Source organism: Antennarius striatus, chromosome 1 (genome assembly GCF_040054535.1).
Source record: "Antennarius striatus isolate MH-2024 chromosome 1, ASM4005453v1, whole genome shotgun sequence".
Classification (NCBI taxonomy): domain Eukaryota; kingdom Metazoa; phylum Chordata; class Actinopteri; order Lophiiformes; family Antennariidae; genus Antennarius; species Antennarius striatus.
The window spans coordinates 8800513-8827765 of NC_090776.1; the positions used below are offsets into that span (position 1 = coordinate 8800513).

General features: G+C 42.6%; 1 protein-coding gene across 1 annotated transcript in view; it reads left to right on the forward strand.

The window, feature by feature from the left end:
- Nucleotides 1-26892, forward strand: part of LOC137596331 (ATP-binding cassette sub-family C member 12-like) — a 44317-nt gene extending 17425 nt beyond the window's left edge. Inside the window, exons 13-32 of the mRNA XM_068316739.1 lie at nt 1154-1225; nt 2013-2137; nt 5260-5332; nt 7900-8103; nt 8381-8515; nt 8778-8862; nt 10264-10308; nt 11117-11206; nt 11304-11407; nt 11501-11677; nt 12492-12718; nt 13632-13769; nt 13977-14166; nt 14260-14349; nt 14578-14767; nt 18180-18339; nt 18438-18516; nt 19391-19504; nt 26566-26730; nt 26800-26892. Coding sequence (XP_068172840.1) covers nt 1154-1225; nt 2013-2137; nt 5260-5332; nt 7900-8103; nt 8381-8515; nt 8778-8862; nt 10264-10308; nt 11117-11206; nt 11304-11407; nt 11501-11677; nt 12492-12718; nt 13632-13769; nt 13977-14166; nt 14260-14349; nt 14578-14767; nt 18180-18339; nt 18438-18516; nt 19391-19504; nt 26566-26730; nt 26800-26892 — 2556 coding nt within the window. The remainder of the gene's footprint in view (nt 1-1153; nt 1226-2012; nt 2138-5259; nt 5333-7899; nt 8104-8380; nt 8516-8777; nt 8863-10263; nt 10309-11116; nt 11207-11303; nt 11408-11500; nt 11678-12491; nt 12719-13631; nt 13770-13976; nt 14167-14259; nt 14350-14577; nt 14768-18179; nt 18340-18437; nt 18517-19390; nt 19505-26565; nt 26731-26799) is intronic.
- The last annotated feature ends 361 nt before the right edge of the window (nt 26893-27253 follow it).

Below are 27253 nucleotides of genomic sequence, written 5' to 3' on the forward strand. Positions count from 1 at the left end.
GGTGGATACACCTCGGTCTAGGAAGGCCGGTTCTGCAGATGCAAGACCCCTGCTACGGAGGCCCCTGGTGAGACAAAGGTAAAAACACAGGCCCAATACCAACACAAGCATGCAATAATAAAACTCCACACTTAAAATCTAATAAAAACTATAAAATATCACACCGTGTTAAAAATGTTAAAAGTACACACCGAGGTCGTGTCTCACCAGTACAATCCCCCTATAAGGTGCAGGCATCAGTGTATATCCGGCCTTGTACAAGGAGTATCCTACGTCAAAGACACAGTTAGAGAGGAGAACCACCAGCACCCCTTAAAAAGATAAAATTCAGGAGGGCAACACAGAAAAAGAAATTAAAAGTACAATTTTTCCTATAAAACAGTGGCTGGCCCGGTCCTTTTTGGTCTCCTCAGCTGTCCCACCGCATATTTGGACAGGAAAAATTGTGGTTCACATTCTGTCCGTACAGCCTGGCAGCTCAGGTCTCAGTGAAGTAAATCATTGAGAGGTCGCATTGCTGAAATCTGTGTCCTCCAAGCAATGACAAATATCCTGCAGAAAAGTGAGCGCCGCTCCCACAACCAGTGAACTGAAAACCTCGAAGAGAGTCAAACCTTTATCACCTCCTAATTGGACCCAAAACATGTGACCTGGCCGTTGAGTGGATGTGATGCAGCTGTGTTGTCTGCCTGCCTGTGTAGGTTCCCACACTCATATGGTCAAACAGTAATAAACTTGACTAGTGAAGTGACTTTGCAGTTATCAGTTTGGACATTGCTTGTTCTGATTGCATGGATGAAAAACATTGTATCATCAGAATAAATTTGAATGTTACCATTGGGCAGTAATGAACAAGATCATTAATATAATACTAAATGTGTTTGGCCCTAAAATAGATGTACTAATCTTCTACTCTACCATCTAATTCGCAAATTACGTGCATCTTATTAACCACATTTGTACACTCTGTCCTATTATTTAAGTAAGGTTACATCCAAATCAAGGCACAGACAGATACATTCAATTTAGACAATTTTGACAGTAAAAAGTTTAAAGTTTAAAAATTTAACAATGTCAAATGTCTTCTTTAAATCTGAAAACACCAATATCTTGAGATTGTGTTAATGTTAAACTATTTTGTTACTTCTTAAAGGGCAGCCTGCTTGGTGTCTGTGGCAACATGGGGAGTGGAAAGTCATCGTTGATATCCAGCATTTTAGAGCAGGTTAGCACTTTTTTTTTCTTCCTTTTTTACTCCTCTACATCTCTTTTGTGTGGAATTTTTATAGCTGCAAATTTCTATTCTATTTTTATTTAACTGTCCACTACTTAAAGCAGATGTTACTCAAAATTATCATCTTTATTTATCTTTAATAGGTTATGCTTTCCTCTGCATCAATTTGATTGTCTTAAAAGCATACTTGCAGAGTACGGTAATCTGATAACACGAGTGCTTTTTGCGTGCATATGTCTGTGTACATGAGCTGCATTGGCCCTGTTTGAAAATCTAGACTAGATGCTTTCTTTGGAAGCAAAGTCATGTAACATATCAGTAATAAATCAGCCGGAAGAATGGCATGACAACACAGAACCTACAGTCAGCTACCTGCCCACCTGCATCCCCACAAGCCAATGGGCTATTTGGGATAAAGGGGGGCACTTAACACTGCCCCCTTCATCCCAAATGATCCACCCCGGCACAAACAGTCACACCTATCCAATCTTCAGCCGTGAAGCCCCCATTCCACCATAACAGCCCGGCCCCCCAGAAATCCAGGAAACCCTGTCCCAAAGGACCACTGAAGCTGGTTTGGTTTTTGCTGTAAATTTCTATGGTAATTAAGGTGAATTGAAAGTTTTCTCCTCTTCATGTTTTTCCTCTTGGTGTTTTCCATGCTTTGCACAAAAAGAAACCATTTGCATGAAAGATGGATGGGACATGGCGAGAATTCCTGTATTGATTTATCTAATTGTGTGTGTTGTATAATTCATTGTTCTCATCCATATACTAGATGCACCTTTTGAAGGGCTCCCTTACAGCAAATGGGACATTCGCTTACGTTTCCCAGCAAGCCTGGATATTCCATGGAACTGTCCAGGAAAACATTCTAATTGGGGAACCCTTTGACCAGGACAGGTAATATTGAACTCTGATAAATGAATTACTTTTTTAAGTACAGACATTGTAAGTTCAATACTATTGACTGTATTTGAGTATAAACTGCATCATCTACATTTTAAAAGAAAAAACTTTGTACATATATAAACTGCACCTGTCTATAAGTCCAGGTGTCGTAACATGAGATATTTTGAATGAGTCAGTTCTTCACACAGTTGATGCTTGTCATGATTGTCCCTAATACATGTTTTCCTGTCCATGGGAGCTGGTTCCCTAATCCGTGGTTCTGCCAGAGGTTTCTACTTTTTTCCATGAGCAGTTTTTTCAAACGTTTTGAGGATCATTAGACGGTGCTACTTACAGTAAAGCCCTCAGAAGCAAATAGTCATTTCGGAATGACTCTTTAAGTTTTGATTGGGTCTCAGTGGATAGCACTGTTGCCTCACAGCAAGACGGGTCCGGGTTTGAGTCCCACTTTGAGGAGTTTGTATGTTCTCCCATGTCCGCGTGGGTTCTCCTCCCACCTCCAAAAACATGCACCTAAGGTGGATTGATCAGTCCAAATTGCCCGTAGGTGTGAGTGTGTGGAGTAGTTGTTTGTCTTTCATGTGGCTCCGCAATGCACTGGCATCGTGCTCAGAGTGTCCCCTGCCTGCAAGTTACCTGGGCTAGGCTCCAGCAAGAACAAGCGTTAGACAATGACTTGGGTCCATGACAATCCATGATTGGGTCCATAACTGCAGCCTGCATTCATGCGAGTCAGAATTGTATCAAATGAAATTACATTTGAATTAATTTTGATGGAATTATTTTGAATGGTTGCTTGTTACCCACTTCGTTCTTTTGTGAAGGAACTCTGCAATCCTTTAAATGTATTTGATTTCTAATTGTAATTATTCATGTCATCCACTTGATCAGAAAGAATTTCTATGTCATCAAACCAATCAATCTAATCATTAAGAAGGTAGGCCACAGACCAGCGGTCCCCAACCTTTTTTTTTTGCCCCACGGACTGGTTTCATCTAAGACAATATTTTCACAGACCGGTCTTCATTTGCTTGATAATCGATAATGACGCCAGGAGAGCTGTGGTCTAATAATAAATCATCTGCATTTGTTTTATGTAAAATGCAGACATCAACAGACAATAAACAACCTTTTTTTCACAGACTGATAATAAACATCTCTGTAAACAAAATAATTGTAAGAAATAATTATATTAAAAACTCGATTGAAGTGACTGCACTGATTAGGTTTATTTTGCAATAAAAAACAACAACTGATAATCAGTGCATTCAGCGTAGGAGAAATACTGATAATTTCCAATAAAAGGGTGAACAAGTCAATCAAATAATAATTACAATAATGAGAATTAGCAGATGGGGACTGCTGATCTAGGGGTAACGGGAGACAATTACACCTGAAGTGTGTTCCGGACGTCTGGTCTACTCCGCAGTTTGGTTTTCTTTACGGTCACTGCAGAATATCCTGCTTCACAAAGACAGGAGGTTGGAAATAGAAGCAGGGTTTTTGATACTTTTTGGACGATCTCAGGATAATCTGCCTTGACTTTAATCCAGAACACAGGCGCGGTTGTGCGCGCTTAATTTAGGGGTAACCTGTCACGTGACAGAGACCTGTCAATTGCACAGGTATTCGTCTGTCCGTCATTCCGCACAGACATCACTTTTCAAAATAAAACATCTTTCAGACTCCGAAATAAATAAAACGGAAGAAATGTAAATTATTTTTTCTTTCTGTGCAGCCCAGTACCAAATGACCCACGGACTGGTACCGGTCCGCGGCACGGGGGTTGGGGACCACTGCCATAGACAACACAGGAGGAGGCATCACAGCACTTGCGTTTTTTAAAATAATGAAAATATAAATTCAATTTATAAATCATCTTCTTCTTTTCCTTTTGGCTTTTCCCTTCAGGGGTCGCCACATTGAATCAGTTGCTTTCATCTAACCCTGTCATCTGCATCCTTTTCTCTCACACAGAGTACCTTCATGTCCCATTTCACTACATCCATAAACCTCCTCTTTGAGAGAGAATGGGAAAACACCCGTCTTCTTCTTCTTCTCCTTTCGGCTTTTCCCTTCAGGGGTCGCCACAGCAAATCAGTTGACTTCATCTAACCTCTTCTCTCACACCAACTACCTTCATGTCCTCCTTCATTACATCCATAAACCTCCTCTTTGGTCTTCCTCTAGGCCTCCTGCCTGGCAGTTCAAAACTCAGCATCCTTCTACCAATATATTCACTATCTCTCCTCTGGACATGTCCAAACCATCTCAGTCTGGCCTCTCCGACTTTATCTTCAAAACCTCTAACATGTGCTGTCCCTCTGATGTACGCATTCCTGATCCTATCCTTCCTGGTCACTCCCAGAGAGAACCTCAGCATCTTCATCTCTGCTACCTCCAGCTCTGTCTCCTGTCTTTTCCTCAGTGACACTGTCTCTAGACCAAACAACATTGCGGGTCTCACCACAGTTTTGTACACCTTTCCTTTCATTCTAGCTTTAACTCTTCTATCACACATCACACCTGACACTTTCCTCCACCCGTTCCATCCTGCCTGTACACGCATCTTCACTTTTTTCCACACTCTCCATTGATCTGTACTGTTGAATCTAAGTACTTAAAATCCTCCACCTTCTTGATCTCTTCTCCCTATTACCTCAATCTTTTACTTGTGTCCCTCTCATTCACACACATGTACTCTGTCTTACTGTGGCTAACTTTCATTCCTCTCCTTTTCAGGACAAACCTCCACCTCTCTAGCTTCTCCTCCACCTGTTCCTTGCCCTCACTACAGGTCACAATGTCATCTGCAAACATAATTGTCCATGGAGATTTCTGTCTAACCTGTCCATCACCATAGCGAACAAGAAGGGGCTCAGAGCTGACCCCTGATGTAGTCCCACCTCCACCTTGAACTCCTTTGTCACACCTAGAGCACACCTCACCACTGTCTTACAGTTCATCACTCGCCATTATTGAAATCATTCATAATGTTTCCCATTAAGCTAGCAGACTTAATAAAAAAAATGTGTAAAAAAAACTACTCTAAAAATTACTTGGACACACTCTAAGTAGCTAAGTTCCAGGCATTATGTTGTCTTACTTCACAGATATGACAGAGTTCTTGATGTCTGCAGCCTCAGACTTGACATGAACATCCTCCCATATGGTGATAAAACTGAGGTAGGAGCTCTCTGCTGTATGATGTAGGATTAAAATGATTTCTCAAATGTATAGCAGATTTTAAAACACATGGATGTTGTTACCTGGCATGCCCCATGTTTTTGTGAAATCACAAAATTCAAACTGCATTTTCCATAAAAATTATGAACAGAGCGGGTGATAAAGGCAGCCTTGCCGAAGTCCAACTTGCACTTGGAACAGGTCTGACCTACTGTGGGCAATGCAAACCAAGCTCAGGCTTTGGTCATACAGGGATCAGATAGCCTTTTGCCGAGGGCACTGAACTCCATATTCCTGAACCACTCCCTACAAGATACCATGAGGGGCACGGTTGAACACCTTCTCCAGATCCACAAAGCACATATGAACTAGTTGCACAAACTCCCATGAACACTCGAGCATTCGATGGAGACTGTAGATCGAGTCCAGGGTGCTGTGACCGGGATGGAAACTGCATTGTTCCTCCTGAATCCAATGTTCTACTATCAGTTTCTTCCTCCTCTACAGTACCCTGGAATAGACTTTCCCCTGAAGTCTGAGGAGTGGGATCCCCCTATAGTTGGAAAACATTCTCCACTCCCCCTTTTTGAAAAAAGGGACCACCACCGTGATCTCTGAATCTAGTGCTACTGTTCCCAACTGCCATGTGATGTTAGAGACGTGTTCATCAAGACTTCCCTACACGTCCTGAGACTTGAGGTACTCAAGGCGGATCTCATCTACCCTCAGTGCCCTGCCATCAAGGAGCTTGGTAACCTCCACAGTTACTTCAGCTCAGGTAATGGACAAGTCCACCTCTGAGACCTCAGTCTCTGCTTCCACGGTGGAAGACATGCTAGCGGGATTGAGGAGATCCTCAAAGTATTCTTTCCCCCACCCGACCATATCACCAGTTGGGGCCAGCAGCTCCCTGTCTCGAATATAAACACTGTTGGTGATTGGGCCGCGGTACGCTTGGCCTTTCTGTATCTGTCAGCTGCCTCCGGAGTCCAAAAAATCAGCAATTTTTGATAAGACTCCTTCTTCAGCTTGACAGAATCCCTTACTTCCAGCATCCACTATTGAATTTGGGAGTTGCCATTGTAACAGGCACCGGAAACCTTGCCACCACAGTTCAGACTAGCCGCTTTGACAATGGATGTGGAGAACATGGCCCACTCTGACTGAATGTCTCCAGCCTCATGTGGGATCTGGGAAAGGTCTCCCGGAGGTGGAAGTTGAAGACCTCGCTGACAGAGACAGAGGGTTCCACCAGATATGCCTAACAGACCTTCAAGACATGTTTGGGCCTGCTGACCATATCCAACCTTCTAATCTGCCAGCAGATCCAGCTCACAACCAGGTGGTGATTAGTTGACAACTCTCCCCTTCTCTTGACCCCATTGTCCAAGACACTCGGTCAGAGGTCTGATGTTACAGCAACAATGTTGATCATCAACCTCTGGCCTATGGTTTCCTGGTGCCATGTGCACTTTTAGACATCCGTGTGCTCAAACAATGAGTTTGTTGTTGACAAACGGTGACTAGCACAGAAGTCCAATAACAGAACACCATTTGTGTTCGGACTGGGGAAGCCGTTCATCCCAATCACTCCTTTTGCCATTGCCCATATGAGTGCTGATGTCCCAAAGAAGAACAATGAAATGCCCAGTCAAGCACTCTTTAGTACCCCACCCAGGGACTCCGGGTATTAGAAGAAGAAGAACTATACTTTATTGATCCCTCAGGGGGAAATTAAAAAGTCACTCGGTTAGTTTGACTTGACAAGTATGCAGAGCCCCTGAACACACAAGCACACAAGGGGGCCTGTAAGCATGCAGTTAGTACAATCACATCACTACACACATCAGGGAGGCAGAGTGACGGGCAGCGGCTTCGAAACGCGCTCCAATTTGAGCGGCTTGTAGGGGGGACGGCGTCTTGCTCAAGGGCACCTCGGCAGTGGCTGGGAGGTGAGCTGACACTTCCCACTGTCAGCTCACACTCCTGGTGGCATCATGACGGGAGCGGGACTCAATCCGCCAATGGCTGGGGTGATCCGTCTATGAGGCATCTGCTCTACAGCTGAGCCACTGCCGCCCCCATTACCGTAGACCGAAACAACAATGAGACACCTGGTCCCAACCCAAAGGTGCAGGGATGCAACCCTTTCATTCACAGGGAGCTAAACTCCAACTTATGGTGGCTGAGCTGTGGGGCTATAAGCAACCCCACACCAGCCCATCACCTCTCACCCTTGAAAATACCAAAGTGGAAGTCTAAACCCTTTCAACAGTTTGGATTCCAGAGCCAAAGCTGTGGGTGGAGATGAGCCCGACTATATCTAATTTGTACCTCTGAACCTCCTTCACAAGCTCTGGCTCCTTTACCTCCAGTGAGGTGACACTCCCTGTCCTAAGAGCAAGACTGTTTAAGGGGTCCATGGGTTGGGTCGTTGAGGCCCATGTTGTCGACTGCCACCTAAACCACACTTCCCCCATCCCCTATGGTTAGAAATTAGTTCAACTAAAGTACGCTTAAAATGCAAAATCAGTGTTGTTTGCAGTGTCATGCTGTTTTGTTGGCAGATTGGAGAGCAAGGGCTGAATCTCTCAGGGGGGCAGAAGCAGAGGATCAGCCTGGCCAGAGCTGTGTACTCTAATAAAGACATCTTCCTCCTTGATGACCCACTATCTGCTGTCGATGCTCAAGTTGGAAAACACATTTTTGAAGAATGTATTAAGAAGGAACTGCAGGGGAAATCAATCATACTAGTTACACACCAGCTGCAGGTGAGAAGACGCCCTTCAGCAGAAAGCAAATCCTAAACAGCTTTTCAGTGAGCCTGGATCTAAATGCAGTGTGTGAACTCATGTAAAAGTCTTCATTTTGATACATTTAAAATATGTTTTAGATCAAATTATATTGTATGGTGGATTGGCTAACATAAAAGTAAAGAACAGCACAAAGTGATGTCTGGCTGCTATGGGTTTTTGTTTGTTTGTTTTTTATATACTTGTGGCCACAATGATGTGATGGTTTCACTGATGAGGTCCTCATTTGTGTCAGTATCTGGAGTTTTGTGATGGCATTTTAGTCCTGGAGGATGGAGAAGTGCTTGAGACTGGAGACCACAAGACCCTGATGAAGGCCGGCGGACGCTACGCTCAGTTCATCAGCAACTACCAGCTGGAACAGCCAAAAGTAAAACGACACATACAGTTCAAACCTCAGATGTAGCCCTGCCATTCTCACCCTGTCAAATATTCTATTACCTTCTTAGCTGTAAATGCCTTTCACCTGTTCTTTTCTTATAAGCACAAAAGCTTTTTTTAAATAGTTTGCTACAATTCAGTTGCAGGAACAGCATGCATTCTGAGAAGAAAGTTAATTGTTTAAACATCAACTGCAGTGGAGGTACAGGAGATTATTTTATGCTGACTTGCTTTTAAATTTGATCGTTTAGACGGAGGAAGATTCATCCCAAGAAAATGCAGAGCTGGGAAAGGTTGAGATCACAAATCTTACAGATGGTGGTTTGGTGAACCCAGGTATGGAAAGGAAATAAGCAAAAACTGTTTGGTAGTAATGATACAAATCACAACATATGACATAATATATAATAAAAGCAAACCTTGGTTTTCGAACGCTTTAGACATCAAACAAATCGGAATTCGACCAAAAAATTCGGAATTTTTTTGACTTAGAAGTCGATCAAAATTTGGAAGTCGTACGCGAAACAAGCACATTAACATCCATCCTCCTCCTCCTCTCCCTCTCCAACGTTCACGTATGCCAACTTGTTACCAGACTTGCTCATCCGGAATCTGCGTGGTGAATCATAAGTGGAACGAAATAAGTTTTTCTCTTCTTTATTGAACTGGAGCCCGCTGCGCTCACCTGAACACTCACTTAAACACAGGCACATTACGCATGTCACACTCAATAGAACAAGCAAATATATTTACATGTAACCACTCCCGGGTACAACAGAAAATCCCAAAATAAGAGCGTCACAAGATCGTGCAACACAACTGCTCACCAGCACAGCGTTAAAAATTGTTATCTTTGTTGTTCTTAGGCTTTAACTGTAATGTGCTTTTTATTTTAACTCGTAACTGGTACCTTAGGCTAACCTGATTACGTCAGGGGTGGGGGGGGTGTGTCTTTCTTTCTTGTGTTTGCTTCTTTCTTTTATATTTCTTTGATATGTTTCGTTACTATACAATTTTATATATAAATTACATTATGAAATAACATTTAGTACGCAGATACAGCGGCAGAAAATGGATGGATATTATTATGAAAAAAGGTTATTTTCTAACGTCTTGAAACAGATTAAGACCATTTACATTATTTGTAATGGGAAAAATATATTTGGAATTCGAACAAATCGGTGTTCAAACAGCTTTCCGGAACGAATTGTGGTCAGAAACCGAGGTTTGCCTATACTTTGCTGCAGAATTAGCTGCTGCTTTCTCACACCTCCCAAAACATGCAATTCAAGTAAACTGATCAAACTAAAATTATCCATAGATGTGAGTGTGAGCATGAATTGTAACCTGCTTTAATGTATGGCCCTGGGATGAGCTGGCATCTCATGCAGGGTGTGCCCTGCCTTTCACCCATAGTCAGCTGAGATAGGTTCCAGCAACACCCGAGACCCATAGTTTGGATGGAGCAGATGGAGAAGAGAGGATTATGATTGTCTTGCTTCAAGATAATGAATGAACAAACGAATGAATGAATGAATGAATGAACAAATGAATGAATGAATGCAGTTTTTAAGGATTTTGTAAGGCAGTTACATAGTTTTTAAATGAGATAGTATATCACAAGGAGGACAGCGGATGTGGGGCAGTGAAGGACGATAATGGACCTGTGTTTATTGTATGATTGTCTTGTCTTTAAGAAGATGAATGAATGAATGTTCTATGTTGGCTTCCTTTCAGCATTTGACATGTCTGAAGAAACAGGTAGTGAAACACACCGAACATGCCTAACACGTAAGTATTCCAAAGTTTTATTAGTAGTGTGAATGTCATGCTTGTTCATGGTAGTATATTTTAGATCTGTATCCAGTTTCTGAAAGGAGGTTATGCTCATATGGTTTGATGTAGTTCAGGGAAGTAAACACTAGGGTTGACCCGGGGACTCGTTTCAGAGAGTATCTGGTACGGATAAAACATTTTTGACAAGTACGAGCATGATGCAGGTAAAACTCATCAATACTCGTGCTTGTGCTGAAGGAAAATCCTCATCATAACTGATTGCCTTCACGCTCTGTGATTGGCCAGTCACACACAGCGCCCGCCCCTCCCTACAGAAACTACAGCCAGAGGAGAGCTATCGCTGCCCATCACTCGCACACACACAGAAATTGACTAGACAGAGCTGAAAACTGCTTGTGTCGCATCGGCCACTGCCTCCACTCCAGTCGTTTTGGGTTTTTTTCTTTACCTGCTTGCTCTTAGTTTGACACTTTCTCAATTCAGTTCAAATTAATAATAATTTACTGTATAGATATTTTAACTGTTATATAGTGCACGTGCACACATGCACACACACGAGCTCTCTCTGACAGCACAACCAACTGCCAACATGAACTTTGATATGTTGTACGTTTATGTACTTCTAATAACTCCCCTATACTGACCCTGACAACACTTCAGTGTAGAAATGGGCAGCTGTTGGTAAATGGTGAATGTGTAGTCAAAGAAAATGTCTTCTTTAAAAAATTTCTACTTTATCAAGTCAATAAGGACACATGTTAGGATTGGGACATTTCATCTTCTTTGCTTTCAGCTGCTGGTGGTGATCAACTGGTGAGTAATGAGTCCTCTGAAGGCACCATGTCCTGGAGAGTCTATCATCAATACTGCCAAGCAGCCGGAGGTCTAGTACAGCACAGTTATTTCCACATTTTTGAACCAGAATGATTGCGTAAAAATCACCAGTGGCTGACTATTGGTTGGGAATTGTGTTGCTACAGGATACTTCATCATTTTCTTTTTCATGCTAAATATATTTCTGTTGATTGGATCTACAACATTCAGCAACTGGTGGCTCAGTCTCTGGCTGGGGAAGGGTGATGGGGTGAGAACAATGTATTCCTTTTCTCTCACACATACTTCAAGACACATACAGTATTTTCAATCATAAAAATGTTATATTTTCTTTTTCCCACAGTCTCAAAATGCATCAAGTGGGGGTTCTATTTTAGAAAATCCACACTTAAACTACTATCAAATGACTTATGGTGCAGGGATCATTGCCACAGTGACACTCGCTGTCATCAACTGTTTTTTCTGCGCTGGCGTCACTTTGAGTGCCTCCTCCAATCTCCACAACACCATGTTCAAGAACGTAATGTTACCTTTCATCCCTTCTTATACCGCTTAACAGTTACCCTCATGTTGTGTTTATTTCCTGTTAAAGATTTTGCATTTCAAGTCAAAAATGATGCTCATTTCTAGGTGATTCCATAATAATAATAATTAAAAATAATATAATCTAATTTTTGTATCAATTTTCCATCAAATCAAGTTTGTGTGAACATTGCAAGTTTTGAAAACGTTCGCTTACTATTTATAGCTTATAGACATGATTGAATGAACTCATGAAACTACATTTTTAACAGAAGAAATGCGTGATATTTAATTTTGACTGCAAAATACAGTCACATGAAACATATGGCAATATTGATCACAAATTGTGTTTTTCTGGTGTATTTAATATGGATATTTAAAACTTTTTTAGTTCATAAATGGCAGAAAATCACTTACAATTTTGTGATATGCTTGAAAAACTATTTCTTTACAAAAGAGAAAACAAAAGGCCAAATTTGAATCAGGAAAGCTTAACCCCTAACCTAACCATAACACAAGGGCACTTGGTGTTTTTAAAAACATTCCAGATGAAAAATTACATTACTAAATCATTTTTGATCTCAAGCCTGATTTCTCTACTCCTCATCAGCATGAATAAGTAATCCTAAACCTATGTTACTCCATAGGTTTCATTGGTAGTCTACACTATTATAAACTATTATACACTAATTGCAGTCTTACCCATTCACAATAATGGCCAGTCATTTTTGACTGGGAACAGCAATGGTGAAAACATTGTTTATAAAAACATCAAACACAACAATAAAAAAGGTTTTCTTTTCTTTTCTCAGATTATGTCAAGTCCCATGAGTTTCTTTGACACAACACCAGTCGGCCGCATTCTCAACCGCTTCTCTAAAGATCAGGAGGAGGTGGACATTGTACTTCCTTTCTTTATAGATCGTTTTTTGAACTTTACTCTCCTGGTCACCTTCATCATTGTCATTATCTCTGGGGTTTTCCCCCTCATGCTGGTTCTTTTGACTATTTTGGGAGCTTTTTTCACCCTCATCCTCTTGTGAGTTGATACCCATAAGTAGTGAATTATGAAACATACATGCCACTACGTCAAACATGATCTCACTCAAAAATGTTAAAGTGTTGCATTTGAACCAACACTCCTTATTAAATTTGGATTTAACAATAAAGTTAGGCAGTACTGATAAAAAATGAAGATTCTTTGAATTAAGAGAATTTGTCCTGCCATTATCTTGTTGTTTTTAGAAACATTTTTATTTAATTTGAAAATAGTGTCAGTTTGCAATCATGTTGGAAAAAGATACACGAAGAACAGTAGATTTCATAGCATGATGTTATTTTCTACTTTGAATGCTCATACACCTAACAGTTGTTTGCTGCTATATTAATGTATCAATTTGTCATTTGAATATTAATATGATGCAAGAAATTACTATAAGAATTGTTAGGCAGTGGAAAATTATTATCTGGTGTCATTGATTCCTTTAATTATACAGTATACACAGAAAATGCATATTGGCAGAACAATTTTGCATTTCTTATTGTGTTACAAAAAACAATCTGCATGAGTGTAGTAACATAATAAAATATAGTGCACCCTTGAGCATTCGTGACGTCACCGCGGATTTTGGTAGGCAATCACGTGATACCATATGTGCATTCTATTGGCTGGCATCTGGAAGTGCGCTAAGTTTGGTGAGTCACGGACTTTCATGAGATACAAAAGTGCTTTAAACACTCTATAAGAGTGTGGGTAAAGGTAATACAGATAGAAGGTAGTTTTATATCAGTATGGGAAGGGTTCAGAAACGTTTAAATTACCATAAATAATAATATAAATAGTTTGTTGCTATATCACGGAATTTGTTATTCACGTGTGCTTCCTGGAATGCATTGACGGCGAGTAGCGAGGGTGCATTGCATACTAAATGTCACATATTATTGCACTGCAGTATGTCCCGGAGAAGTATCCGTCAAATGAAGAGGATGGAGAACGTCAGTCGCTCTCCCTGCATCTCTCTCACCACTTCTACCCTGCAGGGCCTCAGCACCATTCATGCCTACAACATAAGAGAAAGTCTCATAGAAAAGTAAGATAACGTCAAATCCTCACTGAATCACTCTGTTTGTTGGCTTTATGTGCTTTCTGATGATGAAAAAATATCTTCTTTCTGCTGTACATTCATGCAGAGGAGGATCTTTTACTTGTAGTTTCTCCCATCCTGGTCTGTATTGTAGATACCATTATTATGGGCAGTATGTGAGCAAACCTTGTCCTGTCCTTTGGCATGTTGCAGATTCAAGACACTGAATGACATCAACTGTAACTACTACTTCCTATTTTATTGTGGAAAACAGTGGCTCTCCTTCTGGCTTGAACTCATTTCTATAATCATCACACTGGTGGTGTCTCTGTTTGTAGTACTCAGTGATAATGAAGTTATCAATCCAGCATTGAAATGCCTGGCCATGTCCTACACCTTACAGGTAAATATGTTCGGATAATAAATGAACATTTGATTCATTTTTAAAAAAGAGTGAAGTCTAACATGTGTTTACAGACTTGTTTTATTTGTCTAGTTGACAGGTATGCTTCAGTATGTAGTGCAGCTATCTATCGAGGTAGAGGCCAGGTTCAACTCAGTGGAGCGGCTGCTGGAGTACATCACAGTGAGACTCAACTCTCTTTTGCCTCAGAAAAAAAAGCAAACATTTTCTGTCTACTAGCCCCCTATATCCATCTACACTGGTTCTCATGCACAGTTTGATTGGATTTCAAATAAACTCGTGTGTTTTTGTTTTGCAACAATAGGGCAATGGAGACAGCTCTGCAGTTTATTATCATCTGACACCCCTACTGTCCACTTACTCAAACTGATTGTTAACTGTTATGTACAGGTTTGTAATTCTGAGGCCCCCAGACACATAATTAATGATCAAATCCCAGAGGACTGGCCAAAGAGTGGAGCCATCACCTTCCAGGACTATAGCATGAGGTACAGGAAGAATACTCCCATTGTTTTGAAGAAACTAAATTTCCACATTCAAGGTGGAGAGAAGGTGGGCATCGTGGGAAGAACAGGCTCTGGTAATTGAACAATCTATTACATATTATCATGGAGTTCAGTTTTGAACAGTCCTGTGAACACACAGTGCTTTAATATATGACAATAACAGTTGCATTGTACTGTATGTTTGTGTAGGTTCTCAGTTATCCAGGTCATGGCTATCCAAAGCTGTTTAAATCAATCCACTGCACTGGATTTTAAGAAAGTTACGTGAAAACGTTTCGCGTCTCATCCAAGAGACTTCTTCAGTTCTGAAGGTGGCTGGTCTTATCCTAGCTTATCAACCCAGTGGAGTGTGGTCAGTGCTATTCACATCTCAACGACCGTAGTTGAAAACCCATCTGGCTCCTCAATGATGGGGTGCCAGGGGGTGTCAAAGGGGAAGTCGTTGAAATGCGAGTTTCACCGAGCCTTTGTATACTAATGAGGGTCATTAACATATGACACATCACCTGGGTTAATCTGCAGAGACATTCTTGTTGGGAGTTTGTTGGGTACCTTCAAAAGGATCTGATTATAAAATGGCAAAAGGTGATGTCGCAAACCACCCTGATGGCTTCTCCACTTTGACATGGATGGCTTCTTTCACTCTTCTCTCACACCATCTGTCTTCCCTGTCCAAGATCTTGAACATCCATGTGAAAGTGGAGAAGCCATCTTCTCCACATTGAAATCCAGAAGCCACTTGGAACAAGTATGACTTACTGCCAAGAACTGCCAAGAACACAGCTCTCACTTAGAGCGAACAGGGATTGGCTGGCCCTGAGTAGAGGCCCCCTCACCCCATACTCCTGCATTACCTCACAGTGTATCCCTGGGGACCCGACTGTACGCCTTCTCCAAGTCTACAAAACACATGTAGATTGGATGGGTAGTCTCCCAAGTCCCTCTAGGATTCCTGCAGGAGTAAAGAGCTAGTCCGTTGTTCCACGACCAGGATGGAACCCACATTGTTCTGCCTCAATCTAAGGTTTTGTCACGGTTTGGTGTTCCTGCTCTGCGGTGCTGGAGTGTGGCAGGAGGAAAGGCCGAACTTGTAGGCGAACCCTTGGCTCCATACCTGTTGCTCATCTCTACAACCTGTTGCTGGTCTCCACACCTGGACTTGATCAGTGTGATTAACATGAGGCTTTTTAAGCCGGTTCTGTCTTTGTTCTTTGCCGGATCGTCTTGGAGTTCTGCCTACATCATGCACCTTGCCTGACTCTGCCCGTTTGCCTACAGACTACTTGGTCTGTTGGACATTTTGAGTTTCCTGTTTCTTGAATATTTGCCTGGTGTTGATTAAATCATGGATGAAAGCTTCTCTACCAGTGTCCTACATCTGGATCATATTCCCGCCCCCCATGATAGGTTTAATAATCAGCCAGACACCTTGAAGAAAGCTTTCCCAGGGAAGCTGAGGAGTGTGATGCCCCTTTAGTTGGCACACACCCTATAGTTCCCTTTTCTAAAAAGAAGAACCATCACCCCAGTCTGCCACTCCTCTGGTACTGTCCTAGACTTCGATGCAATGTTAAAGAGGCATATCATCCATGACAGCCCTTCAACACCCAGGGCCTTCAGCATTTCAGGGCAAATCTCATCAACACCCGGGGCTTTGCAACTGTGAAGTTGCTGAACCACCACGGTGACTTTGCCCAGAGAGATTGATTCAAATCCCTCATCATCCTTCAGCTCATCCTCCGATACAGAGGATGGGTCAGTTGGGGTTGTTGGATTTAGGAGTTCCTCAAAGTGTTCCTTCCACCGACCAACAACCTCCTCAGTCAAAGTCAACAGTGTTCCATCTTTGCTGTATATAGCTTGGATGGTTCCCCGTTCCCCCTCCTGAGGTGTCAGACAGTCTTCTAGAACAACTTTGGTGCCGTGCAAAAGTCCTTCTCCATGGCCTCTCCAAACTCCTTCCACACCGACTGTTTTGCCTCCATCACAGATGAGGCTGTAGTCCTTTTGGCCTGTCTGTACCTTGCAACTGCCTCAGGAGTCCCCAGGGACAACATGCCCCTGAAGGCCTCCGTTTTCGTTCAGACGGCTTCCCTGACCACCGGGGTCCACCATGGTGTTCGAGGGTTACCGCCCCTTCAGACACCCAAGACCTTGAGACCACAAGTCTCAGCTGCAGCTTCAGCAATGGAAGCTTTGAACAACAACCATTCAGGTTCAAAGTCCCCAGGCTCCAGAGGGATGCACAAGAAGCTTCTTCGGAGGTTAGAGTTGAAGGCCCCTCGGAGTCCTCTTCCAGATGTTTCTTGTTCACACACATTACTTGTTTGGGCTTACCAGGTTTATCTAAAGGTTTCCCCTGCCATCGGACCCAACTCACCACCAGGTGGTGATCATTTGACAGCTCTGCCCTTCTCTTCACCTGAGAGTCCAAAACACAGGGTCAAAGGTTAGATGATAAAATCACAAGATCATTGACCTATGACCCAGGGTGCTCTGGCACTACGTACACTTGTGAGCATCCTTGTTTTCAAATATGGTGTTAGATATGACAGAGACACCTGGAGGGGTAGAGATGACCCTCTAGGTGTCTCCGTCATTGCCGATTGAAGTCCCCCAGGAGAACAATGGAGTCCCCTTACAGGGCTCCCAGGAAGGACCCCATTTTAAGGACCCCAAGAAGACCGAATACTCAGAGCCATTATTTGGTACGCACAAATAACAGCCAGAGTTTTCCCTCCCACAGCCTTAAGGCTTAAGGAGGTGACCCTCTCATCGACTGTGTTAAACTCCAACACAGCGGCACTCAGTTGGGCGAGTATGAGTATCCCCATACCCTCCCTGCACCTTATGCCTGGCGCAACGCCAGAGAAGAACGAGGTCTAAACCCTGTCCAGGAGTTTGGATCCAGAACTGAGGCTATGTGTGGAGGTAAGTCCCACCAGATCCAACTGGTAACGCTCCACCTCCAACACAAGCTCAGGCTCCTTCTCCACCAGTGAGGTGACATTCCACGTCCCCAAAGCCAGTTTGTGCCGCCCGGGTCTGATCCGTCATGACCACCTGAGTTCACTGCCACCCATATGGCAGTACACCCGACCCCATCGGTCTGCCCTGTGGGTGGTGTGTCCACTGGGGTAGGAAAATCCACGTTGCCCTTTTGGGCTAAGCCCGGCCAGGTCCCATGGCAGACTCAGCCACCAGGGGCTCACTGAATGGCCCTCGGTCCAGGCCTGGTTCCAGACGTGGGTCCTGGACTTCCTCTGGGCAGGGTCTTATCTATAGGGTCTTCTGAACCATTCTTTGTCTGGCCCTTCACCTAAGACCTGTTTACCTTTGGTGACCCTACCAGGAGTACAAGACTCCCGACTATATAGCTCTCAGGATCCTTAGGGCACACAAACCTCTCCACCACAATACTATGATGGTTCCTCTGAGAGGCTTTGCAAACCATAACGGTAATATATGTTTTCTATGGGTTGGTAGGGAAGTCCTCATTGGGAGTGGCTCTATTCAGGTTGGTGGAGCCAGCAGCAGGAGCCATCCTGATAGATGGAGTTGACATCATGTCCATTGGACTGACAGACCTACGCAGCAAGCTATCTATCATCTCCCAGGACCCTGTGCTATTCATTGGAACTGTCCGGTAAAAAAAAGTCTATTGTTTACGTATATATGCAGTGTTTTAACTGGGTTGTTTGTAAATATTTAGGCTACTGTGATATTGTGTGTACTTGCCCACAGATACAACCTGGACCCTTTCAATACTTGCATTGATGAGGAGATTTGGGAGGCACTGGACAAGACATGCATGAAGGACTCAGTATGTTTACGTTAATTAAAAGTCCTGTACATTTACAGTCTCAAGTAGTTTTTGGTCATTTATACAGAAATATTATCAGCTAATCTTCAGTACCTGGTAGTGTTTACAGACACATATTCTAAGAACCAAAAATCTGTGGGCAGACCTTATTCACCTCTGCCCTGAGTTCCTCAAAGATCTGGACATGGTAGGGTTATTATGGCTGACATACCTCTGCAACATTGAGTGGACACCAAGGACAATGCTCAAAACATGATTGGTTTAGGAGGTGCTTCAATGTTTGATAAGTAGGCAATTAGTGCCTCATTTTGTCTGAGTAGAAGATTGATTGTGCATTGCTGACAGAAAGTCAAACTTGTTTCAAGTCAGATGGCTTAGTGCACTGTCCACAGCAATTTGGGCATGGAACTGCTCAGTTGTGGTGAAAGAGGGAGTTGAGTTAGAAAGCAAATCTCTAAATTTACCAGTTGATTCCTATTGTCTTAATGCCCTATGGCCATTAGCTCTGATTGGTGACTGAAAGAATCAGATCATGGATAAGTGGTTGAAATGGGCTAGGCTCAGCTAACATGATGTAAGTGTGGTGGAATACCTTAGTGACTTAAAGCTTGGCTTAGCCCCTACACCCCCCGAGGATAAAATCAATTAAAAGTTACATTATAGTGTTTACATTGCAGTATTTTATTTTATTTTTGTGTTGTTGTTTCTGTTAAGTCTGAGGGAATAGTTCTTCCGTATTTGGAGTAGTAATGCCATTTACATTGCTTAAAAAGGCGATTAAAGATTGAAATTTAATAAATAAGGATTTACAAACAATTTGGCTTACGTTTGAGGGATGAGGACTACCTGAATAAATGGTTTCTGCATTCTTCAGATCAAAAGACTGGATGGGCAACTAGATGCACAAGTGTTTGAAAATGGAGAGAACTTCTCTGTTGGAGAACGACAACTAATGTGTATGACTAGAGCACTCCTCCGCAAGTCCAAGGTTTGTATGTGTGTGTGTCTGTTGTTCTCGATTTATTTTGATTTGCAACAGCCATTTGGTTAATCCTTTCACAAATACAGCATACAGTATATGTCATAACAGTAAGTCAAACTCCATGTCATGTATAATAATTTAGCATATAATCATTACTCTCAATTATTTATTATTCCCAAGTAATATTCACATATTACTCTGACATAATTTCCCCCAAATAAATTCTTAAACCTTGTGGGAATGGTCCACAGTTTTAATATATTAGAAGAAATGACTCTCACTTTTTCAGGGTGAGACAAATATTGTCTATGATGGTAACACAGTGCCAAACTCACAAAGTGAAGGAAATCTCAACCATATCATGTCTGACAAACTAAGCCAACTGACCCTTTTGAGTGTCATATACAGTATATTCATTAATGTAAATTCCATAAATATACAGTATATATATGCTATTAAACATAACTGTTATTTCAAAGGGATGATTGTGGCTTTTTTGGCAAAATAAATAACAAAACAAAACACTTGATGTAAGTGGAAAACTATATATTATATAACAGCTTTAGAAAGTCCCAAGGACCATGATTTTTAAAATGTAACAAGTTAGGCAGCATTGTGACACGGTGGATAGTGCTGTTACTTCATAGCAAGCAGGTCCTCAGATTGAATTCACCTCTACAAAATAGATTATTCATTCATCATCAATACTTCCGCTGTCGTGGGTCACGGGGTGCTGGAGCCTATCCCAGCCAACTGGGGATGTGAGGCAGGGGACGCTTAGGACACACTTACACCTACGGGCAATTTGGTATGATCAGTTCACCTAAGCTGCATGTTTTTAGTAGTGTGAGGAAGCCGGAGAACCCAGAGAATACTGACGTATACACAGGGAGAACATGCACACTTTCACACAGAGCGGGCCTTGCTATGCCACTGTGCTGCCCATAAAGTACTTTTTTTTTTTAAATTTAATTTTGATAAACTGTATTTATCCATGTAGGGAAATTATGAGTCCACTCTATTACACTGGTTATTAGTTGCATGCATATACTGCAATGGCGGGCCGTGCATTTCACACCTAGGCCTTCAGTAGTGCTCCGTCTGAATCAATCCAACCCTCAATAACTATTTTTTGGCCACAAAATCTTTACTGCAGCTACAGCTGCGACACACATAAAAAAGCATCAATAATAACTTCATAAAATTTCAATGTTATTTAGGGATACAACCACATTTTACTCACAAAAAATCCTTTTTATTTGAACACCAAATCCATCCTCCTTTCTTTCCTCAAGAAGATTTCAATTACTCTGTTTTACAGATTATCCGGGCGTTTCAGTTCCATCAAGAAGTCCTTTTCTATCACCATTAAAGCTAGTGCTGAGTCGAGCCTGCCCTGTCGTATGGCATACGTTTTTATTCAAATTAGGGCTGAAAATGTCCGTTCGACAGAAGCGGTGGACACAGGGATGGTCCCCGCCAAACACACAAATGTGTAGAGCTGCCCCATGTTCACACTGAGTTTTCTGCTGAAGGAGTCAAGGAGATCAGTGGGAGATTTTCTTGTAAAATCATCCATTGCATACATTACAGTCAGTTCTGTTCTTAGCCGAGGCAGATCGAAAAGTGTTACAGGGCTCTGCGTTAAGCTGGAGAAGGCTGCATGTTGGAAAGTTTTCTGGTATTCCCGAAACTTCTGCGGGTCAAGGAGGGAGACAAACGTCAGTTTTTCGTGGTCATGAAATCTGGTCTGTGTCTGGCAAATACGTAATATTGTCCAGAACCCTGCCGTGGAGTTTGTGCTGGTGCGCACGGATCCTGGGCTTGACCTCTTTGTGCTCTCGGAGCGGCAGTGCTGCGTTCAGTAGCCATGTAGATTTCTTCGTATCAACTCCTCTCTCGTTCAACTGTGTTACAAAACTCCTTTACCCTTTACAGACCAAACTGTACATCCAGTTTTTTGTCCTGTCGTATTGAAAAGAGCACATCTGAATACTCAAAAATGCCATTAAATGTGTGAAGCAAAAAACAAAACTCAAAATCATCCAGACGTGCTTTAAATCCAACAGCACCGCGTACAGACTCGTCTTCGTACTCGTCATGACGCTCCAGGATGTGATGAAACAGTTCCTTTAGACTCTAAAGTTTAGAGCATCTCTCTTCTCAATTACTGTATAAAGTGGTGGAGATATCCTTTTCCCAGTTGTGACAGGCTTGCTAGCTTCAGAGTTGCCAGACCTCTCTTAAAGGAGGTCCAGCTTTTCTTGAAAAGTCTGTCTTAAAAATGGCTTTGACAGTAAATCTGCAACCAAATCCATTTCTTCTCCTACTTCAGCCATTGTGGGTTGACAAAACCGCTATTAAATCAACACAATATATTTGCTTGTGCAGCTCGCTAGAGATGCCGTTTTCTAACTCTGGCTAGTACACACTCTCACTATCCAATCAGAGTATATGAAAACACTGACGTTGTGTACACTTTCTAGAAGGCATTGGGGGCGCCAACTTTAAATCTAATTGGTTAAAGCAACAGCTGTACAGACATTTATTTTATGCTGCGTGCCCTCTGAACTGGATTGTGAAGACGTCCAGGTAGATTTGTGACCTGGCAACAAGTAATGGCTGAAATGTGATTGGTTAAATGCTTAACTATGAAAACACATGCCTGGAAGCAGCGCAACCAGGTGAAAAGCAATGAAAGGAAGCTGACAGAATATTTGGAATTATTTAGTAAGTATTCATGGACAAATTTAATTAACATCAGTCTGTGATTCAGATATTTTTTAGGCTAGCAGAGAAGGCCTTGCAGGCCCTGAAGGCCCACCACTGATATACTGTATATAGTGGGTACAAGCCCATAGCACAAACACACACAGGGAGCCTGTGGGCATGCAGGTGATGGGGAGGTAGAGCATTTAAAATAAAATAAAATAAATTCCAAGCATTGGTGATCAAAAACAAGGAAAAGTAAGGAACCCCTGAGCATTTACTAAATGGATGGGAAAAACCTCGGGAAGACTACAGAGGAGGGACCCCTCTTCCAGGAGCGGACAGACAAAGCAATAGATACCGCATGCACAGATTAACAACACAACAATAACAACTGTATGACAGAAGTATGCTGATCCATTCAGTAGAGACACAACCAGCCGATGAAGCAGACAGAGGTTTTCGACTGCCAAGGATCCACCACACTGAGGACAGAGTGGTGGATCATTGTTCTTAAAAAAAAAAAGTGTATGTGACCCCTGTCAAAACCCAAACCATAGCTGAACCAAATGAAATGGAACCAGATTCCCCTAGTGGATGGTGATGAAGATCCATTGTGTAGCTTGAGATGCCACCAGCTAAGGAAGCAGAGGTCACCAATAGCCGATGATCCACCACACAAAGGCCTGAGAGAGAAAGAGAACAGGAGAGGGAGAGGTAGAGAGATAGACAGAGCAAGGGTGAGATTGACTATTTATTATTTATGCTGATATTGTTTATGTTTACACTGAATGTTTACACATTTACGCCAATGCCGCTATACTGTATGTGCTTTCAATTGCCCCTTTGGGATAAATAATGTTTTTTTTAATTGAATTAGAATTTTATGTTTTATATATCTTTTACATGGTTTGGGGTGCAGGGGTTTGGTATATAGGAGTTCTTTGGCTTTGAGATAGGTTAGGGTTAAGGGGTTAGGATTAGGGTTGGATTAGGGGGTTAGGTTTAGGGTTGGATTAGGGGGTTAGGTTTAGGGTTAGGGTTAGAGGTCATGGTTGGGATTAAGGGTTAGGGGTAGGGTTAGAGGTTAGGGTTAGGTTAAAGGTGGGGGTTAGGGTGAAGGTTAAAAGTTAGGGTTATGGTAATGGTTAGGGTTAGGTTAAGGGTTAGGGTAAAGGTTAGGGTTAGGGTAGAGTTCGGGTTAGGGTCTGGTTAGAATTACGCTTCGGGTTGTTTATGGTAGAGTTAGCATAGGGTTAGTGTTAGAATTAGCGGATAGGGTAAGGGTTAGAGGTTCGGGCTAGGGTTGGGGTTAGGGTAGTGTTAGGGTTAGAGTTAGGGTTGGGTAAGGTATAGGTTTAGGGGTTAGGGTTAGGGTACGGTTAGAGTTAAGAGGTTAGTGTTGGGTTAGGGTTAGGATTTAGGGTAGGGTTAGTGTTCAGGTTAGTGTATAGTAAGGGTTAGACTAGGCTTGGGTTAGGGTTAAGAGGTTAGGATTAGGGTAGGGTTAGGGTTTGGTTAGTGTTAGGTTAGAGTGAGGGTAGTGTTTGGTTTAGAGTTAGGGGTTAGGGGTTCAAGGATAGGATTTGGGTTTGATTAGGGTTAGGTTAGGGTTTAGGGTTCGGGTTAGGTTTAGGGTTACCCTAAAGTAACGGATAATGGTTACTTTAGGGTTAGGGTTAGAGTTAAGGGTTAGGGTTACAATTAAGGGTTAGGTCTAGTGTTGAGATTAGGGTTTGTGGTCAGAGTGAGAGGTTAGGGTTAAGGGTTAGGGTTAGAGTTTAGGGTTAGGGTAAGGGTTAGGGTCAGGTTTAGGGTTAGGGTAGAGTTAGGGTAAGTGTTAGGGTTAGGGAAATGGAAAGGGTTAGCGTAGGTTTAGGGGTTAGGGTTAAGATCTGGTTAGAATTAGGCTTAAGGTTATGTTTATGGTAGGGTTAGGGTAGGGTTAGTGTTAGGATTAGGGATTAGGGTAAGGGTTAGAGGTTAGGGCTAGGGTTGGGGTTTGGGTAGGGTTAGGGTTAGGGTGAGAGTTAGGGTAGGGTAAGGTATAGGTTTAGGGGTTAGGGTCAGGGTACGGTTAGGATTAGGGGGTTAGTGTTGGGTCAGGGTTAGGGTTAGGGTAAGGTTAGGGTTAGGGTGAGGGCGTTAGGTTAAGGGTTTAGGGTTACGGTTAGGGTGACTGTTAATGTAGGGTTAGGTTAAGTTTAGGGTTAGGGGTTAGTGTTAGGATTAGGGGTTAGGGTAAGTGTTAGGGGTTAGGGCTAGGGTCCAGGGTGAGGGGGTTAGGATCATGGTAAGGTTAGGGTTAGGGCGTTAGTGTTAGGGTTTAGGGTTAGGGTAGGGTAAGGGTTACGGTTAGTGTAGGGATAGGATTAGGTGTTAGGTTAAGGTTAGTGTTTTGGGTTGGGGTTAGGGTTGGTTAGGGGTTAGTTTAGAGATAGCAGTTAGGATTAGGGTTAGGGTTCAAGGTTAGGCTTAGGGTTAGAGTTAAGGGTGAGGTTTTGGGTTAGGGATAGGGGTTAGGGTTAGAGTTAGGAGTTAGCGGTAGGGGTTAGGGTTAAGGGTTTTGGGATTAGGGTTAAGGTTAGGGGGTTAGTGTTAGGGTTTAGGGTTGGGGTTAGGGTTAATGGTTAGAGTTAGGGGTTAGGGTTAAGGGTCAGGGTTAGAGTTTAGGGTAAGGGTTAGGGTTTGGGTTATGGAGGGGGTTAGGGTTAGAGTTAGGCGTTAGTGGTAGGGGTTAGGGATAAGGTTAGGGTTTTGGGTTAGGGTTAAGGTTAGGGGGTTAGTGTTAGGGTTTAGGGTTGGGGTTAGGGTTAATGATTAGAGTTAGGGGTTAGGGTTAAGGGTCAGGGTTAGAGTTTAGGGTAGGGGTTAGGGTTTCGGTTAGGGATAGGGATTTACGATAAGAGTTAGAGTTAGGGTCTGGTTAGGATTAGGCTTATGTTTACGGTAGGGTTAACCCTAGGGTAGGGTTAACCCTACCCTAAACATAGGGTAGGGGTTAGGATTAGGGTTTAGGGTTAGGGTAGGGTTAGGGTTAAGATAATGGTTAGGGTTAGGGTCGGGCTAGAATTAGGGTTATGTATAGGGTAGGGTTAGAGTTAGGGTTAGGTTTAGGGGCTAGGGTTAGGGGTTACGGTTAGCGCTAAAGGGTTAGGAGTTACGGTTAAAAGGTTAGGGGTAGGGTTAAGGCGGCTGTTGTTTAGTGGTAGATCACACGGTGGAGCAGGTCGTCAAATGTTCTGAGATCGTCGGTTCGAGTTCCGCTCCTGCTCAAAAAAAAAACATGGGGAGATGGGCTGACAGTGAGAGGTGTCAACTCAACTCCGGAGCACTGGTAAGGTGCCATTAAGCAAGGCGCCGTCCCCCTTACAAGTTGCTTATTTTGGGCGCACCATGAAGGAGCTGCCTGCTACTCTACCACCCCTGTATGCCTATAGGCCCACTGTAGGGTTAGGGTTACGTTTTCGGTTAGGGTTAGGGTTGGGTTACGGTTAGGTATATGTTAGGGTTCGGGTAGAGTTAGGGTTAGGGTAGGGTTAGGTTTAGGGTTAGGGGTTAGGGTGAGTGTTAGGGTTATGGTTAGGGTTACGGTTAGGGGTTAGTGTTAGGGTAGGGTCAGGGTTAGGGTTAGATTAGGTTAGGGGTTAGGGTAGGGTTAGGGTTATGTTTACAGGTTAGGGGTTAAGAGTTAAGGTTAGAATTAGGGTTATGGTTATGTTTAGGATAGGGTTAGGGTTAGGGTAGGGTTATCTTCAGGGTTAGGGGTTAGGGGTTAGGGTAAGGGTTAGGGCGTTAGGGTTAGAGTCAAATTTATGGTAGAGTAAGGGTTAGGGGTTAGGGGTAAATGTCGGGTTTAGGGTTAGGTTAGGGTTAGGGTTGGGTTAGGGGCAAGTTAGTGTTAGGGTAGTGTTAGGGTTAGTTTAGGGTTAGGGCTAAGGTCAGGTTAGGGTTATGGTAAGGGTTTGGGGTAGGGTTAGGGTTGGGGTTAGGCGTTATGGTTAGGGGTTAGAGTTAGGGATTAGGGTTGGGTTAGGGTTTGGTGTTAGGGTTAGGGGTTGGAGTTAGAGTTTACAGTTAGCGGTAGGGTTAGGGTTAGGTTAGGGTTGGGTTAGGTTTAGGTTGTTAGGGTAGGGATTTGGGTGGTCTGTTTTGATTTGTTTATTAAATCACCAATTCTGAAATAGATAAATTAATATTTAAGAGTAAAAAAATGTGAAATAAATTAATAAAATGCTGTCATTTTATTTAAGTTTTACAAGGCAGACTTTCTATTATCTTAAATCTTTAGAAACCAAAGAACAAGGGTTAATTCCTCCACTTTCCTTCTGCCAACTGTCTCTCATGTGGTCCAGCAGATAATTCTTTTAGATGAGGTGACAGCATCTATTGATGCAGAGACAGATGCCTTGATCCAAAATACCATCAAAGAAGCCTTCCAGGACTGCACCATGCTCACCATCGCCCATCGTATCAACACTGTGATGAACTCAGATCGAATTCTGGTCATGGACAGTGGAGAGGTAATAAACAGAACCCCTAACTTTTTAAAATCCTGAACCCAGACATACTGTACATGCTCTCTCTGACAGGTGGTGGAGTTCGACAGTCCAGAGGTGCTGAGACAAAGACCAGATTCTCACCTCTATTCATTCTTTGCTGCTGCAAACACTATGAGCACCTGAGGCTATGATACATCAGAAACTTTAAACAATAATGGCTATAGCTAGAAGGATACTAATTACTGTATTGATTTGCACAACCATAGGTTTTCTAGTGTAACTGAGAGGTGAGTTTTCATGCAGAAATAATACCCATGATGATGAATACAGATGGGTTTACTGATTATGTCTGCTTAAAATAGTACTTGTTGAAGATTTTTTTGGGGGTGGGGGTTCTATAGTTGATATGATACAAATCACCAGTTTACCCAACTCCAGGTAAACTGGTGATTCAAAATTTAGTGTACGCATAATTATGATCAATTGCTAACTTGAACAGGGTACATACCAATTACTACCATAAGTCTGCTTGGACAGACTCTCC